The sequence below is a fragment of the Mesitornis unicolor genome, unplaced genomic scaffold (assembly GCF_000695765.1).
Source record: "Mesitornis unicolor isolate BGI_N332 unplaced genomic scaffold, ASM69576v1 scaffold35231, whole genome shotgun sequence".
NCBI classification, from domain to species: domain Eukaryota; kingdom Metazoa; phylum Chordata; class Aves; order Mesitornithiformes; family Mesitornithidae; genus Mesitornis; species Mesitornis unicolor.
The window spans coordinates 1-15,969 of NW_010165369.1; the positions used below are offsets into that span (position 1 = coordinate 1).

At 39.8% G+C, this 15,969-nt stretch overlaps 1 protein-coding gene across 1 annotated transcript; it reads left to right on the plus strand.

Moving 5' to 3' along the window:
* Nucleotides 1-8,385: 8,385 nt before the first annotated feature.
* On the plus strand, nucleotides 8,386-15,251 carry KATNBL1 (katanin p80 subunit B-like 1). The gene is given in 10 exon segments (XM_010194600.1): nucleotides 8,386-8,499; nucleotides 9,828-9,868; nucleotides 10,223-10,502; nucleotides 11,848-11,889; nucleotides 11,892-11,968; nucleotides 12,158-12,208; nucleotides 12,293-12,382; nucleotides 12,929-13,018; nucleotides 13,437-13,530; nucleotides 14,724-15,251. Coding segments are annotated over 10 exon segments (912 nt in total). The 3' UTR covers nucleotides 14,757-15,251.
* Nucleotides 15,252-15,969: the final 718 nt, after the last annotated feature.

A 15,969-nucleotide genomic window follows, 5' to 3' on the forward strand; every position in this document is an offset into this window, starting at 1 on the left:
GGTCCAGCGCACCTGCTTGCGCCGCCCGGCAGCGCGGAGACCTGGGCTGAGGGGGTGGGGGGGACACCGCCGCGGCCGCTGGTCGGCCTGCGGCGCGGCTCCCTGCGGTGTGCGCAGCCTCCAGCGAGCCAGTCACGGCAGTTTTGTCTTCTAAAATGGTGACTCCAGCCGCAGCTCGAAGCAAGCGTGTGCAAGGGTGGATAAACGCAAGGAGTGTAGGACGGGTTTTAGTGCTACCCAACGGAGGCATAATAAGCTGGGTGTGAGGCCTGCTGACGGATTTTATTCCCAGGGTGTGACAGATTCCAGTGGGGGAAAAAAAGGGGTGGGGGAAAATCTTCAGATGCTTAAAGACCAGATCTTGTATTAATTACTTTGTTAAAAAGCTTTCAGAATTTTCTTTCCCGGTGTTGTGCTGGAGTAGTTTGGCATGTTGTTGAATGTGGAGCTAAAATAAAGAAATTCTGCGTAGTGAGATCTGTTAAGGAGAGAGACTGGGAGGTCGTTTTGGAGTCTTTTTGTTGCTCTTTCTGTAACATGCTGTGCTTTGGAACAGGTTATGTCGGTTTGCTTAAAACCAGCTTTTTTCCCCCTATCTCTTATTGGAATATGGATTTTGTTTTTCCCACTCTGTTTTCTTTTCTTCATTCCATTCTCTGGCTGTAATTAGGAAAGGAAGAAAGGGTTACCCATCCTTAGTGGAATTAAAGCATAACAGAAGGCAGCAGGTCAGTGCCTCTTTGGCTTTGCCAATCGGAAAGAACAAATTATGCTAAAGAGAAATTAAAGTGTCAGCTTTTGACTAGGACATGTAGTTTTGATTAAAATGTCTGTGCTATTTCATTAGAGTCAAGTTACCATTGGTTTGAATGCTTGAACTTTATAATGTAAAACTTTGTTCTAATATCTTTGAAATAATATTAAGGTATTTTATATGTTTATATTTAAAAATCATGTACTTGAGTACACTGATATATATGTGTTGTTATAGTAGTGTGTATATACTCTCTCACCCGATTTTGAAACTTCTCTTTTCGATATATTTCCATTGGAATAATTTAAAAAAGTTTGGGAGTTTTTTTTTATTTTAACAGTTTTGTATGTTGGTCTCAGGGTAATGAATTAAGAAGACTTTTTAAATACTATGATCAGGCCAGATTCAATAATGGAAGCGTATTTGAGTGTAGCATGAAAGGTTGTGTGATCCCAAGCTGTGTGACATGCAGTCACAGACTGTCTTCACCCAGGTGGGGATGAGGTGGGTACCCACGCCTCCACTAACTTCGGAGTTTGAGGTGTTTTCCAGTATGTCTTTCTCTAGGTTTGACTTTAAGATTCTTGTTGCAGGTTTTTGAAGCTTTTTCATTTAAAAGTTAATATAAAAAAAACTTACTATATTTTATTTTATGAGTAGTTTCTTAAAGCTTGTGTGAAATAGTAATGTGGAAGCTTCAGTGTATTGGAACTTTATTTCCTGTATAACAACTCTTGGATGTTAATAGAACTTTGCCAACCTTATTATTCCTGCAGTGTTCATAAGTGAAAACCAACAGGCAAAAGCATCTTTTCATTAGTGAAGGACAGCTTTAGAAAGGACCAAAACACTGACATATAATATTATGGCAGCTTAACCTGTCTGTCAATGGTACCTCCAGATGCAGAAAACTGGGTAATTGTTTGTTTGACTTTTTCTAGAAACTGTTTTTTCCAGAATGTGCACAAGGTTCAGTTATTAGACTCTTAGGGCTGTCTCACAAGGAGAGCTAACTCACACCTGGATTCATCCTCAATGAACTTAACAAAACTCTGAATTGCGATAGTTTTCCGAGGTTCATTGTGACTGCTTGTGCCCGTGGGTCACGTACAAATCCCGTATGTAAGAGTAATACGAAAATGAGCTTAAAGTGTAGGAATAAGTTAGCTTACCTTAACTAGTTACTCAAATGGTATTTGTCTCTACTGCAAATTTAAGGAAATTCCTGTAATTTTTCTTGGCAACATCTCCAAGTGTGTCAAGGAAACAAGGGTTATCAGGAGCAGTCAACGTGGATTCACCAAGGGGAAGTCATGCTTGACCAATCTGATGGCCTTTTACAATGCCAAACTGAATGGATTGATGAGAAGGCAGTGGATGTGGTCTACCTTGACTTTACCAAGGCTTTCAGTACAATCTCCCATAGCATCCTCACAGCCAGACTTAACTGTGGTCTGGATGATTGAACAGTGAGGTGGGTGAGGAACTGGCTGAGGGGCAGAACTCGGAAAGTTGAGGTCGAGGGGCAGAGTCTAGTTGGAGGCCTCTGTCTTGTGTTCCTCAGGGTTCGGTACTGGATCCAGCTCTGTTCATCCAGCTCCATCAGTGATCTGGACGGTGGGACAGAGTGTACCTTCAGCAAGTTTGCTGATGATACAAAGCTGGGAGGAGTGGCTGACACCAGAAGGCTGTGCTGCCATTCAGCATGGCCTGGACAGGCTGGAAGGTTGGGTGGGGAGAAGCTTAATGAAATTCAAGGAGGGCAAGTGTAGAGTCTTGCATCTGGGGAAGAACAGTCCATGTACCAGTACAGGATAGAGGCTGACCTGCTGGAGAGCAGCTCAGGGGAAAAGGAGCTGGGAGTCCTTGTGGACAGCAGCTGACCATGAGCCAGCAATGTGCCCTTATGACAAGGCCAATGCCGTCCTGGGGTGCATTAAGAAAAGTGTGGCCAGTAGGCTGAGAGAGGTTCTCCTCCTCTTCTACTCTGCCCTGGTGAGGCCACATCTGGGATCTTGTGTCCAATTCAGGGCTCACCAGTTCAAGAAGGACAAGGAACTTTAAAGTGGAACAGATGACCTGACAGGTATAACACACTAAAAAAATTGTGTTCTGCTGACATATAAGACATACTTTTAAGTGTTGCAGAAAAAGTTTGCATTAATGTATTCCCTAAATCTTGAAATCTACTATTTTTTTTTTTAAAGAGAGTTCAGTATTTAACAACTGGTGAAGTGTCAGAGTGTAAATTACTAAAAAAGCAGGGTCGTGTTTTTAAAAAAAAAAAGCAAACAAAAAAACCCCAACCTGTTTTATATTTAAAGGACGTGGAAGCCATCTAAAACTGAGAAACAGATGGATTCTGTAACGCTTGTCAGAGTTAAAATGGAAGGAAATTATGCCAAGCTTACAGAATCACTTCTACATGATAAGATAGCGTGAATTTATTTTTGTAGACAAATTACTCTTTTGGAAGTAAACTTGGAATTACCTTTTTTGGAAGTTTCTTGTGAGCATTTTAAATTTGATAATTGCTAGTGAAATTAGTTGCCCATTACTGGTTCCTTGGTCTATACCTATTTTGAATGCTTTCCAGGCATGAACTCTCCTCCTTGGGCAGTAACAACTCTTCTGTCTGAGTTCAGTATTGTCATCCTTGAACTTGCACTTGATTTAATACGGGATGAGGGAGAATCCACAATGGGTAGTGCATGTGGAATGCTAAAGGAAAAAAATAGCTGTTAAGAATTTGGACAAAGAGTAGGAGAGGAAGAATGCCTGTTTTAAAAAGGGTATTGCTGATGACTTCAGTAATGTAGCTGTTTCACACTTGCTTTGCTGTCATGCAGGGCACTGTCTGTGTGCTGTAAGAAATCACTGTTAAGTTTTCACATGTGTACATTACATAATGTGCGAAGAAGAGTTTGTCCCTCTCTGGGGGCCGTGCCCAGAACGTTGGATGATGGGAGGGAGTGGCGGAGCTGTTAATACTTGCCTTTGGTAGATGCGCTCTTAGAAGCCTCTAAGTGCTGACTTTCTTTGCCTGATTCTGGTATGACTTGCAGAGTTGTATTGCACTGGGAGAGATCAGAGTTAGAAAATATCAGTAGAGCCATCAGGAAACATTTGTGCAGATAGTGTCTGTTGTCTGTGGGGACAAATGAGGTGACTTAGCAGGATATACAGCTGCTCTTACTCTAGCCCTTCTGTTTCCTTAAAATTGAGGAGAGTAAAAGAGGGAGGAGGAAGGGTTGGCAACTGCTATGAGAAGTCACCCATGGGATGGGGGACATTGGTGGAACGTGAGCCCATCATCTTAATGAATTTATGCATCTCTGTTTAGATTTACAGTCTGTTTTGTTACAGTTGTGAAGCAGTTTAGGCTTGTATGATGAAGGACGAAGGCAGAGCTGAAGACACTTGATTCTACCCTTAGTTTATTTTTAACATTTTTGTAAAGCAGAGGAGTTGTGTTTGCCTTAATGAGATTGTATAATAGATTGTTCTGAATGGATATAACTAGCTGTACTCATCACAAGGGAGTAATCAGACATTCAAGAGGTTATGGTATAAGTTGTTTGATCTCGTGTAAATTAGTATCTAATCCTCTGTGTGTATCCCAAAATAACAGTGGGTGATAGTGTCTAATTAGCTATCCCCAGGTGATATCTGATAGACAGGAAATGAAAGTTGTGAAGAGCCCTGTAAAGTGCTTCTCATCCTCTAGCATCTGTCTTTTGAATTGCTGGCCAGTTTATGTTGTTACTCAGCCTTTGGAAGCAGACTTCTTGAGATGTGGACTGAGTCCGTTGCTGCAATGTTAGGTTTGTACGTACCGGATTTTTCTGCTTGTGTTCTGCTCTGTCTGTGCTGCCTGGATTGTGGTTCTGTATTTAAGCCCTTTCAGCGTATTTCTCATGATTCTGCACAGTCTGCCCTGGAACCCCTGTCAACATTTGGGTCAACAACATCCTGCGGCAAGTTGTTTGATTATAATTTGCACAAAGAGCCATCACCTTTTCCTTTGTTTTGAGCCTGGCTTCAGCTAGTGTCTTTTGCCCCTTCTTTCTTATGTTGGGCAAGATGGTGAGCAATCTCTATACAACTTCTCCAAGCCGTTTGTTTTGTAGGCCTTTGTCATGCTTCCCCTCTCTGCTGTAAGTAGCCTCTCTTCCAGACTGAAAAGGCCTTGTTGATGTTATGGAAGGTATTCCATACTTTTTTAAGCTTATCTTTGTCAGAGCTTTTTTTCTACTTTACGTAGAAGGGGGTTTTGGGAGTTGGTTTGGCTTTTTAGAAGGGAAGGGGACTAAGCCTGCAGTCAGTATTTGAAATGCAGGCACACATTAGTTTTGTATACTGACAGTGTTCTGTTTATTTTTCTCACTATTTATTGATCCATATGGAGCACTGAGCAATCAGAATGATCTACACATGTGGACACACCGACGTGGCTTTGCTGTAATCTGTAATTTCTTCTGCTTATTGTACATCACGGTCCTTCTCTAATTCTTCGGTGAGCCTTCATCTTCAGGGTCTGGTATGACTTTGTATTGTTCACAGTCTTGAAGTACTCATCCCTTTTGTGAGGTAATTTGTGAATATATTGAACAGCATAAACTAATGCAGATTTTCTGTAGGATTCCTGTGGTGGCCTCCTTCAGTGTGGGAACTGCTTAGACAGTTTTTTACTGTTTCTTAGCTATTTTTTCCATTCAAAACCCCTCTTGTCATTTGGCTGCTTGGTTTCCTCAAGAGATTTAACTGTGGGACTTCTGGATGCTTTTTGGCATCCCAAGCAGGCTGTATCATTTAGCTGTCCTTTATCTGTGTTTTACTACTTCATACTCTCAAAGAATTCCTTTAATTTTTCAGGGCAGTACTTGCTTTCACAACAGCCAGATTGAATCTTTCCCAATATGTTCTTCGTTTGTGTCCACTAATTGTATTCTTGATTACATTGTTTACTAATTTGCACAACAGAGATGTCAGTCTGAATCTTCCTTGAGGCCATCTTTAAATACAGGCTGTATTTTCCACACGTCATTTCGTTAGGTGCTTTGTCATCTCCAAAGGAGATGTTCTGTACCTTTGTTAACAACTCAGCTATTTCATTACAACTTGTGTGCTCACTGCTGCTTCTGCATTATGAGAGACCCTCGCAAAACAGGTTAACCTATGGAAATCTCTAAACTGTAGGACAGCAAACACAGACGTAAGGATTTTACTTCAATTTCATCAGATGTTCCTTTGTATATGATCATCTGTTGGTCTTTTGGGGTTCTGTTCGCAGTCCTCAAAGAAAGAATTGATCGTTTTGTTGTCTTTTTCTGTTTCAACTGGAAGGCGAGGGGGCACGATATCCTTATGTCAGACTTGTCAAAGTGTGTGATTATCTTCATTTTCCCCTTGGACGTGTTCAGCTTTTTGTAGGGGACTTTTTTCCTTCCAGGATATTCTCTCTCCAGTTCAGATATTTTGAGATACTATCTTAAGCTCTTTGGAGCCTAATATTAAACATTGATGTGCTAATTGAGTTTCCTTGGTGAGACGTTTCTTTCGAGCATTCTGATATTTTACACTTCTATTAAGTAAAAAGCATTCTGGTTTATCAGTGCTCTCTTATATACTGGGGATCAGATTCTTTCTTACTGCTTAGCATGATGGAGGTAGTTTGAGATCGTTTATTAAACAAGCAGGTAAGGAAAGGCCAGTGCTATGCATGAAGAGCTGTAAGCTGTCAGTGTGTCATGGGAGCAGTAGCAAAAATTATTCTTCCAGCACAGATGTTGTGGGTTTTTTTAGCAGCTGATTCTACAGTGTTTAGCTCTGATGGTTGCAGGTTGGCCTCCCTGTTCTTCTGGAGTTTACTGCTTTGCCCTCAGCAACATTCTTAAACAGAGGATGTTAACAAAAAACCGAACAAACACAAAAAAAACCCCAACCAAAACCAAAAAACACACACACAAAAAAAAAACCCACCAAAAAAATCAGTGTTTTTTTCCAAGTCCTCCTAGCTTTTGGTCTGAATATGAGGCTTTTGAGTCCAAGTAGTGGTTTCAACCACTAATAAGCAGATAAGTTGTTTGTTGTTCTTGTGGTTTCTTCTAAACTTTAGGGAAAAAATACCTTTACTATTTATTTATAAGCCTTGTGGCTGGAAACCTCCGAAGCGTGAAGAGCTCACAGGCTGACTGCTATTCTGTCACCATCCCGTAGTACACAAGGAAAGAGTCAAGTTAATCGACTGGTCTTAAGCCAGCCTTGTATCTGGGAAGGTATGGCTCACCAAATGTTAAAGGCCTTGCCCTAAATAATGCTGCCATTTGCAGTGCTTGCTGAAGTAATTTGTCTGAGGGCTCCGTGTACCCATCTTGCAGGGTAAGGGGTTCTGTCAGTAAAGCTTCCTTTTTTGGGAGAGAGATCTGGAATGGCATTCTTCAGCACTGATCATGTTCTAAAGAAAACTGAAGCATATAAAGATTTTTTTTCTCCCACTGTATCTTACAATATGGAATTTAATATGCAGTACTACACCTTGTACTTTGTTTTGAGCCTGCCACCTGCTTGTTTTATTTGATGGCCGTTAGCTACTGCGCTGATAGAGCTTCAGCTAATAAGCTGTTTCCCATCTGGCTTGTTCAGTGTCTTAGATACTGAAGTTCTTAATGTGGGATAAATCTGCTCCACAGAGGAAAAGGGATAGGGCTGTTGGAACTAAAGGTGGAGCTAAGAGATTGAGACACTCGTGTTGAGACCAGAGTTTTGCCATTTAGGGGAGAAACAAAATTGGAGCAGTGGTTGGCTTTTCAAAGTAAGGTAGGCTGTCTGGCTAAGCATTTTGAGAATAGCACTGCATGATGTAGCTTGTGAAGCCAGTCTCCAGCAAGGGCTTTTCTGAATCGCTTGCACAAAAGGCAAAACCGTGTGTACAGCTGTCGCAATCTTGGCTTTGATTCTTGTAGAAATACTTGCATACTTCAAGACAGCACTTGACATTTTCTTACTGATTAACTGTGAAATAAAGATTCTTTTTTAATATGAAAAGGAAGTAAAGTTATATGCTGAGAAGAATGGGTGGGGTGGATTTCATAAGAAATGAAGGGGAGAGCTTTCACTTCCATTTCTTTTGTCCTTTGCTATTTTGATGAAGTTTGCCTTTTTCCTGAAGAACAAGGATTATTTTTATTTTTAGCTGTCTTTCGTCCCTTGGGAACAATTGTGGGACCAATTATTTTTCCCTGGGTGGCAGTTAAAATCCATAGTGGGAGATGTGGAAGAAAGAGCCTTGTAAATGTTCTTACTCTTGTCTGTAGGACACCTCTTGGTGCAGGTGTACTAAGCTGGTCTGAAAATTATCTCTGCCTCTGTTTCTTTGAGGGGCTTGGTTTCAGTCCCTTTTTTAAGAAAACTAAATGTGCATTTTGAAGTGCTCATCAGCGTGTTGCTAAAGATAAGGCCTCCAGGTAACATTTGCTAAAGGATGCTGTCTTGGATTACTTATATGATGAAACAACTTGTGAAGAGTTGAACTGTTTTAACTGGTTTTGGCAGCTGCATTTAAAGGAAGTTGAATGTTTTATGAAATATAACTGAATATCTTTTCTGTGAAAACAGGGATTTGAGAGATTATGGCATCTAAAGCCCACAATGTTAGAAAACAGAAAGTATTGCATATTGAAGGTCGTCCTATTGATCTTCCCAGAAAAAGAATCTCTTCTTCCACCAAAGAGATCATGAAGGAGGTAAGGCTTTTTGAGTGGTTTTTTTCATGACCTCTGATGAAACTGAAGTAAACAGTCAAACAAGCTCATAGTTCTGAGCAATCTAAAACTAGAAGCACAGCACTATTGGGCATTTAATGTTTAGATGTGCAATAGAACTTTGGCTTGAACAGCAATTAAGTTATGAAAATGATGCATTATAATAGGCACAGGCAGCACCTGCACAGATACATGCATCATGTTGTCCATGTGAGCAGTAGGTACTGATAGGGATTTACTCACATGTGGTTTTCTGCAGTTCCGCGAAGAGCAGTTTCAGTTTTCTATCATCAAAAAGCTCTCTTGGCAAGAGGCACAGGTAATGGCACAAGTGAGAGGTGGGGTAGGTGAAATACCTGCACTGAAATGCATCTGTCATCTTATTATCGTACAGCTTGATCTACCACACTGTCTTGATCTGCCACATTGCACAATGTGAATGTTACCAGTAGTATAAGTTTTCAAGTTGAAATGCCTGCAGTATACAAGCATGTGCCTGTTTATATGAAACTGCGTATTTCTAACTTGAGCATCTTAGTGCTTTTTTATTTTTAATAATTTGATTAATATTGAAACAAAAAGTAGATGAGTGTCACAATTCAACTCATCCTCATTACATGAAGCTTTGAAAATTACTGTATAAAAAAAGTCTTTAGAAATTCATCTTCAAATTGTGTTGCTTGATTTTCAACGGTTTTGCTAAACTCTGTGGCACGACCTCAAATATATTTTGTGATTTCTCTGGAATATCACTGTTCTATGCAGCCTAATTGGTGCTAATCTGTTCCATATGAATGAATTCAGGATAATCAAGCTGGTGTTGTCTTACAGCCATCTTGGGTCTTTTGGTGGCTTTTTTGTCACGCTTTGGTGGGGAGATGCTCTGCTGTCATCCTTCCCAGTGCTAACGTGCTGTACTTCAGGCCCTTAACTGTATGTGAGAGACAAGGAATGCAGTTTTGCCCTCAGATTCCAGTAGGCTTTTTATATTAGTCGTGGTTTTGGTTTGGTGGTAACTGAGAAATCTGTGATGTCATAACCCTGCCTCTTGCCAAGGATACCCCAACCTTGCAGGTAACTGTGGTGCTTCAAGGACGGCTGTGGCAGGTCACTGTGAAATACTTGAAGAGTAGAGGAAGGTTAAGGTGGCTGTGCTTCAGTTGCAGAATAGGAAGAGTGGGTGGAAGGGAGGGTATCTGTGCTAAATTTAGGCCATGGTAAAGCAGGACTTCTTTTCAACAAACTGTGGGAGTGATTTGAGCCTTTCTGGTAATAAAGCTTTTTTTTATTCTCCATTCCCTCTCTCCTAGGGTAAGAAATCTCCAAAACAGCTGGCTTTGTACACAAACAGGTAGGAGGGCCTCTGATGAAACTGTGTAGTTTGAGTTTCAGGTGAGGGGGAGGCAGGGAGGAAGAAGCAGTTTAAATGTGGTAAATGGAATCTTGATTTTACTGAGAGTGCTTGGTGCTTGTGTCCACTTCCATAGTAATGAGTCTCTGCATTAATAAAAGCAGGAGAAAAATATTGGTGGTGGCTCTTACTTCTGGTAACCCAAATGTCATGGTGGTGTATTTTGGGAATAAAATGTTTTAATTAACCTTCAAGTTGACTGCTGAATTCATAGTGATATATTTTAACTTAATAACACAAAGTATTGCTTAGGTCTAGAGCGACCTTCACTAAAATACTGCTTTGTTATTGCAGAATAACAGTTGGAAAAACAGTGACCAGTCCCCCCTCTCCTTTCAAAGTAGTATATTGTAAAAAACAAGGTCGTTGTTGTAGTCCAAAGCCTTCTTACAGAAAGAAACAGTTCCCTAAATCTAGGGACTGGGACATGGCAAATAAAGAAAATGAACTGGCTTGCGCAGGGAATCTGCCAGCAAAACTGCACGACAGTCGTACACATCTGCTGAATTCTAGTGACTCTGGATCATCTCAGACAGAAGGCCCCTCATCCAAATATAGTGGATTTTTTTCAGAGGTAAGTGGAGTTTAAACAAACTTTAGTTTAAAATAAAAGTGTTCCTGTTGTGTGGTTAGCTGTGGAAGTTTTCAAAGGGAATTTTCTTAACGCACAGATTGGCTCAGCTCTTGTGATTTACAGCCCTTATTGGTCAGTTCACAGTAGGAGTAGTCCTGCCAGTTTTCCCTATGTTTGTGTTGATACAGAAGCTCAGATCTGCCAGGCTCGTCTGGGGTAGAACAGTACCAGCACCACAGGAAAACATTGTTCTGACCTGGTTGGGGTTCATGATCTGGCATGGCACATGACCACATGTCTGTGGAAGTGTGACGGTGTCAGTGTATGGATGGGGAAAAGCTGGTGAGGTAGGATAGGACCATGTGCAACAGTAGTGTCAGCTTATTGTATATGAAACTAGTGTAAGTGTTTGTATAAGGCTGTATTTCTTAAGGTTGCTTGATGAAACCCAGTGAAAATGCTTGCAGGGCTTCTGAAAGTGGCTTAAATGTCAGATAGTTAAATTAATTTTTGTTAAGGTTTTGTCACAGTGAAGGCCATTTAAGTCCCTTAATGCTGAAGTTTCCATTTCTGTCACTATAGATGTTTGTTACCTGTTGAGGCCTGCAGGTGTTTCAAGTGAGGCAGGGCAGGGAAGATAAGATTGAAGACTATCACCATGCTGTCTTTTCATGGCGCTCTACATGTGGGCTGCCACGAAGAGTGAGCCCTGAGTGCGGTGGGGCTGGAGGTACAAGTCTGTGGCACTCTTGCACTTCACTGAATTTGGTGGTTTCTGGGACGAAGCAGCAGAATAGCTAGAACAGAGGTTGTGGAAAGAAGGTAAAGAAACAAAAGCCAGGAAAGATTCATCCTCTGAGAAGCCAAAAGCTGTTTAACTGGCTTGAGAGATGTCGGTGGCTCTGCAGTGTTCACAGCAATCCAAGATCTATTTTAATAAAATACCTGAACTTCAGTCAGAGAACAGCCTTTTTCAGAAGTTGATCTTTTGTGTCAGAGTTCAGAATACATGTAGTTACTTGTGTCTAAGTTGTGTCAGAATTGTAAGTATCTAAAGTTCTCAAAGTTGGTGAGAAATACAGGTTGATGCTTATGAATGTTCTATTTAATTATTAGATACCTCTCTTCAGGTGTCTACAGACCTCATTGTAGCTCTTGGGTAAAGTAGTCTTAATCTATTTTTGCCTGCTTCTGAGGGAAAATTTTGGGGTTTTTTAAGGCCATTGATAGCTAAATTTCTAAAACAAACTCATCAGCATACAGGTAGGAATGCTTATTTACATACTTACTGTTTCGTTGCTGGCTACTTATTGTAGTAATCTTTTATATCTTCAAAAATATCCAGGTTTCTCAGGACCATGAAACTATGGCTCAAGTTCTTTTCAGCAAAAGAATCTGAAGCTGAATGTAGCTTTAACCTTTTGGAGAAGGAGAAGTATAAGTGAACTGGTAGCCTACTTAGTGAGGTAAACTGAGTATCTCTTCCTTTATATTCTTAAAGTGGTAGCAATCCTAAATAGCCTGTAGTAATTTTAGGGATTCCTTAAATGTTGTAACTTTGTTACAGTTAGTTATACTTTAAATCACAGTGAAATCATATCCTTCAACCTGTGCTCTGTTAGTAACACTTCTGATTTTATTCTCAATGTTTCCAGGATACAGGATCTGGGAGTAGTAGTAGACTGCCTTCCTGTGCTTACAAACAGGTACAAATCAAAAGAAGTGGGGGATAATAATCTGCTGTAACCACACTGGAGTTCAAGCACTTTTGAAACGTCTTGTTTTTTAAGCTTACAGGAAGAAAAACCATATATTTCAGTTGGCTGCTGTGTAGATCTCTTGCCTCTAGTGAAATCATTGCTTAAAAGCAAATATGAAGAGTAAGTGTCAGTTTCAAATGTTTTTCAAAACACTATTACTGTGGTGCCCTAGAATTTAAATATATTTGGTCCTCTGGCTCTTGTTCCCTCTGCCCTTTCTCCCAGTCCTGCCTTTCTCAGGGATCACCCACCTGAAGAGGAGCTTTCCTGTGAACCTTTCTCCTTTCACAAACCGGTAGTGCAGAAACTCTTCTGCCAGTTTAGGACTGGGATGGGGGGGGGGCCTTGCCATTATGTAGATTTATTTATTTTGAACAGTAAAACAGAATAGCACCAAGGGTTTAAGATGCTTTATAACATGAAATCAAGGCCAAGTTTTCAGGCAAAATACTCAAATTTCTACTTTTTCAGCAAGAGCTTTAGTTTACCACTTAATTGAAAGCATAGGCAAATATTTACAATTGGGAATTTGACTATTTTTTTTTTCAGAATAGAATAGACAACAAGTTGCTTTCTAAGTTGTTTACCAGTTTGTCTTGACACTTTAGCTGACCTGTAGATATTGGAGAGAGGAGGAAGTGTAATGCGTAAAATGTATTGTTACAGATACGTGATAGTTGGTTTAAACTGGCTTCAGGCTGTCATTAAAAGATGGTGGTCAGAACTATCTGCACATACAGAAAAGGCAGAGGATAGGTAAGTACACTATTGGGAAATGTTTAACTATGTTTCTGTAGCTTATTCCATCTCAATCTGTTTTAACTTTGATCAGTAGGAGCACACCTTATCTATAAAAAAAAAAATAATTTATAATTTGCAAGTAAAAGCTTAAAAATAGTTAAATGTCTTCTGTTCCTCAGGCACTGGTGGTGTTTGGAAACTTCCGTTAAAGGTTTTCATGATTGTGGTTTGTTGTGGGCTTCTTTTGTTTTGGGGTTTTGTTGTTACTGCAGTTCCAGTACATGTAAAGCACAGTCATGGCAGGCATTGCACTAATGCTGTAGAAGAGAACTTTTCTGATGCTGTGGCAATATCTGTCGTAGTTTAATCATGTGTATCAAAGTCTACTGAAATGTAGGATATATGTTGTAACATGGTGGTCATTCTTTTCCAGAAATATTCATATTCTAAAACAACAATTAAGTGGATTATGGGAACAGGAGAATCACCTTACTCTCGTTCCAGGATATACTGGTAATATAGCTAAGGTAACCCAGTTCCAGTTGTTTAGTAATGAACATAGCTGTATCACTTGCACTGTTCCCCTCATTTGATGTTATTTATGCTAAACTGATGGATAGAAACACCTTTACTCTGTTTCTGCAGTAATGCTCAAGTATTTTGCACGCTTTCTACAGAAATCTGGGGTAGATTTCCTATGCTAGTAGCAGAGTGGTTTAAAAAATTATGAGTTTGTGGAGGGCAGAAGGGTGTCTCCATCTGAAGTGAATGCCTGTTTGCCTTTCTTGGTACATTGTGGTATCAATAATATAACGAAGGTGTCTGGTAAATGCATTATTTGCTTCTCGTGATACTCATCTCTGTAGATATGGCTTTCTAAGGTGGGCACCAATATTTACATTGAGTAAGAAACCTCTCCACTTGGAGGGACCTGAATGAAGATAGACAATAAGAGAGGGCTTAAAGCAGACAATTGGTTATGTGCAGGAATTGAGTGAACTTGAAAATAACTTTGAGAATTCATGTTTTCCTTGTCTGAAGGAGCTTTGTGGAGTCGGATTCTATGGCTAGAGAATTTGTCACTTCGATCTATCAAACAAGTTTTCTTGTTCTTCTGTGCACCTGATTTAAATTTTGAAGTCTCTACAAGGATAACTACAAACTTACTGCAGAGATTCAGTCAGCAAGGATACAGAAGAACTGAGTTGTAACTCGCAGCTGGTAGAGCTTGTGATACAGACAGCCTAGTTCTGGTAGATCAGCATGGTAGTTATAGCCAGGGTCAGTTTGTTTGTCTAGGATTCATGTTCCCTTTCTGTTCACTTGCCTAATTCTTAATGTGTATCAGGATAGGTTGTGACCAAGGTCATCTGAACAAGTCAGGAGCAAAAGGAGTAGAACAAGAATTTTGGAGTGGGTGGAGTGAAGGAATGTCACTCTTAATAAGCATGTTTCAAATAAATCATCTAATGAGGATGATTTTCTTTACTGTGCATGCAGGGAGCAGAGCGAAAAACCACTACATTGATGGCTTTGGAAACTAATCCCACTGTTCATGCTAGAAATAGCACTGAAAGTATTAATTGACAGTAACCTGGAAGTTTTGGCCTAAACATAAGTATTGTATTATGATCTTGGTTGGTTATGCTGCCTCAGACATACAAGTTGATGTTACAGCTGTAAGTAATGTGACATTTTCTCCTTTTTCTTTCCCTCCTAGGATGTAAACGCTTATTTATTCCAGCTACACTGACATGATTGGGAAACTGTGTGCTTCTGTGGTGAAACAATCCCCTAAAGTAGCCCTGAGATGCGTTCTATTTCTGAAAGCCTTTTGAGAAACACTGGCAGAAGAGAACTGAACTGCCAAGCTGATAATGAAACCACTAACGAAATCCTAACAATCTACTTCATATTGAAGTGGAAAAATCTCTAGTAGGAGCAACTTTTACTTCAGTGAGGTGAAAGTGCACTATGAAAACTGTATGCCTTTGCTGCATTTGGGATTCACTCAGTTACTAGGTCTTCATTTAAATGCTACTGTATTTTACTACAACACTGCATAAGAGAAGAAGAATTCTACTGCCATGAAGACAAGACAGCAGAACCAGTTATAAAGAACCAACAAAAGCAATCACCATTAAGAGCTTTTAAATGCTTCTTTCACAAGAGAACTCCAAAATGCACAGCTATCTTCCAGTTACGTTAAAGAACAACTCTGGACTATTCAGTTACTTCTGTGTTTTAATGAAATTATTAAAGACAGTTTTTGTTTGCACTATTGAGAAACTCTACAGCAAAGATGCCTTAATTACTAGTGTTTCAAAAAGCCAATGCGTTAAGATGCAAATAGCTATTGTGTTCTGATGGTGAGGAAAAACTACAGAAATCAGGGTTTCACGTTGTGTAGTTAATGAAACATTGCACATATACAAAAATTCATGTACGACAAATATTATAAATACCTGATGTTAAGCTTGGATAAACAATTATTGCGAATGTCAGCAGAATGGTGAATTTATGTCTAACAAATGTTTTTATATTGTATGTGGATTTCTAACACAGTAATCTTGTTCTGTATCATTTAAACTACATGCAAATAAGTAAATATATTAAATGTATCCACTGTTTATTTTCTTTCCAAGTTCATAAAAGCAATTTCTAGAATAATCTCTTCCACAGTACTTTTTATTATAGATATTTATGTCTCTTGTTTGAAATGTTTACAGGCAGATGAGGCCGTGTTCTTCAAATCGCACCCTTCTTATACTACCTCCTTCAAGAGACTGACAAAGAGCTCTGGCAAAACTAACCAAGTTCAGGTCTGATCGATGGTGGCAAACTCATAGCAACAGCATTGAAAATACAGCTGCAGACTTTCATTGTCCTGTTGCTATCCTGTACTATTTAAATTTAAAAGCTATAGCTTAATAGCTCTGAGGGAGTTTTGATTTTAGGCTTGCTGT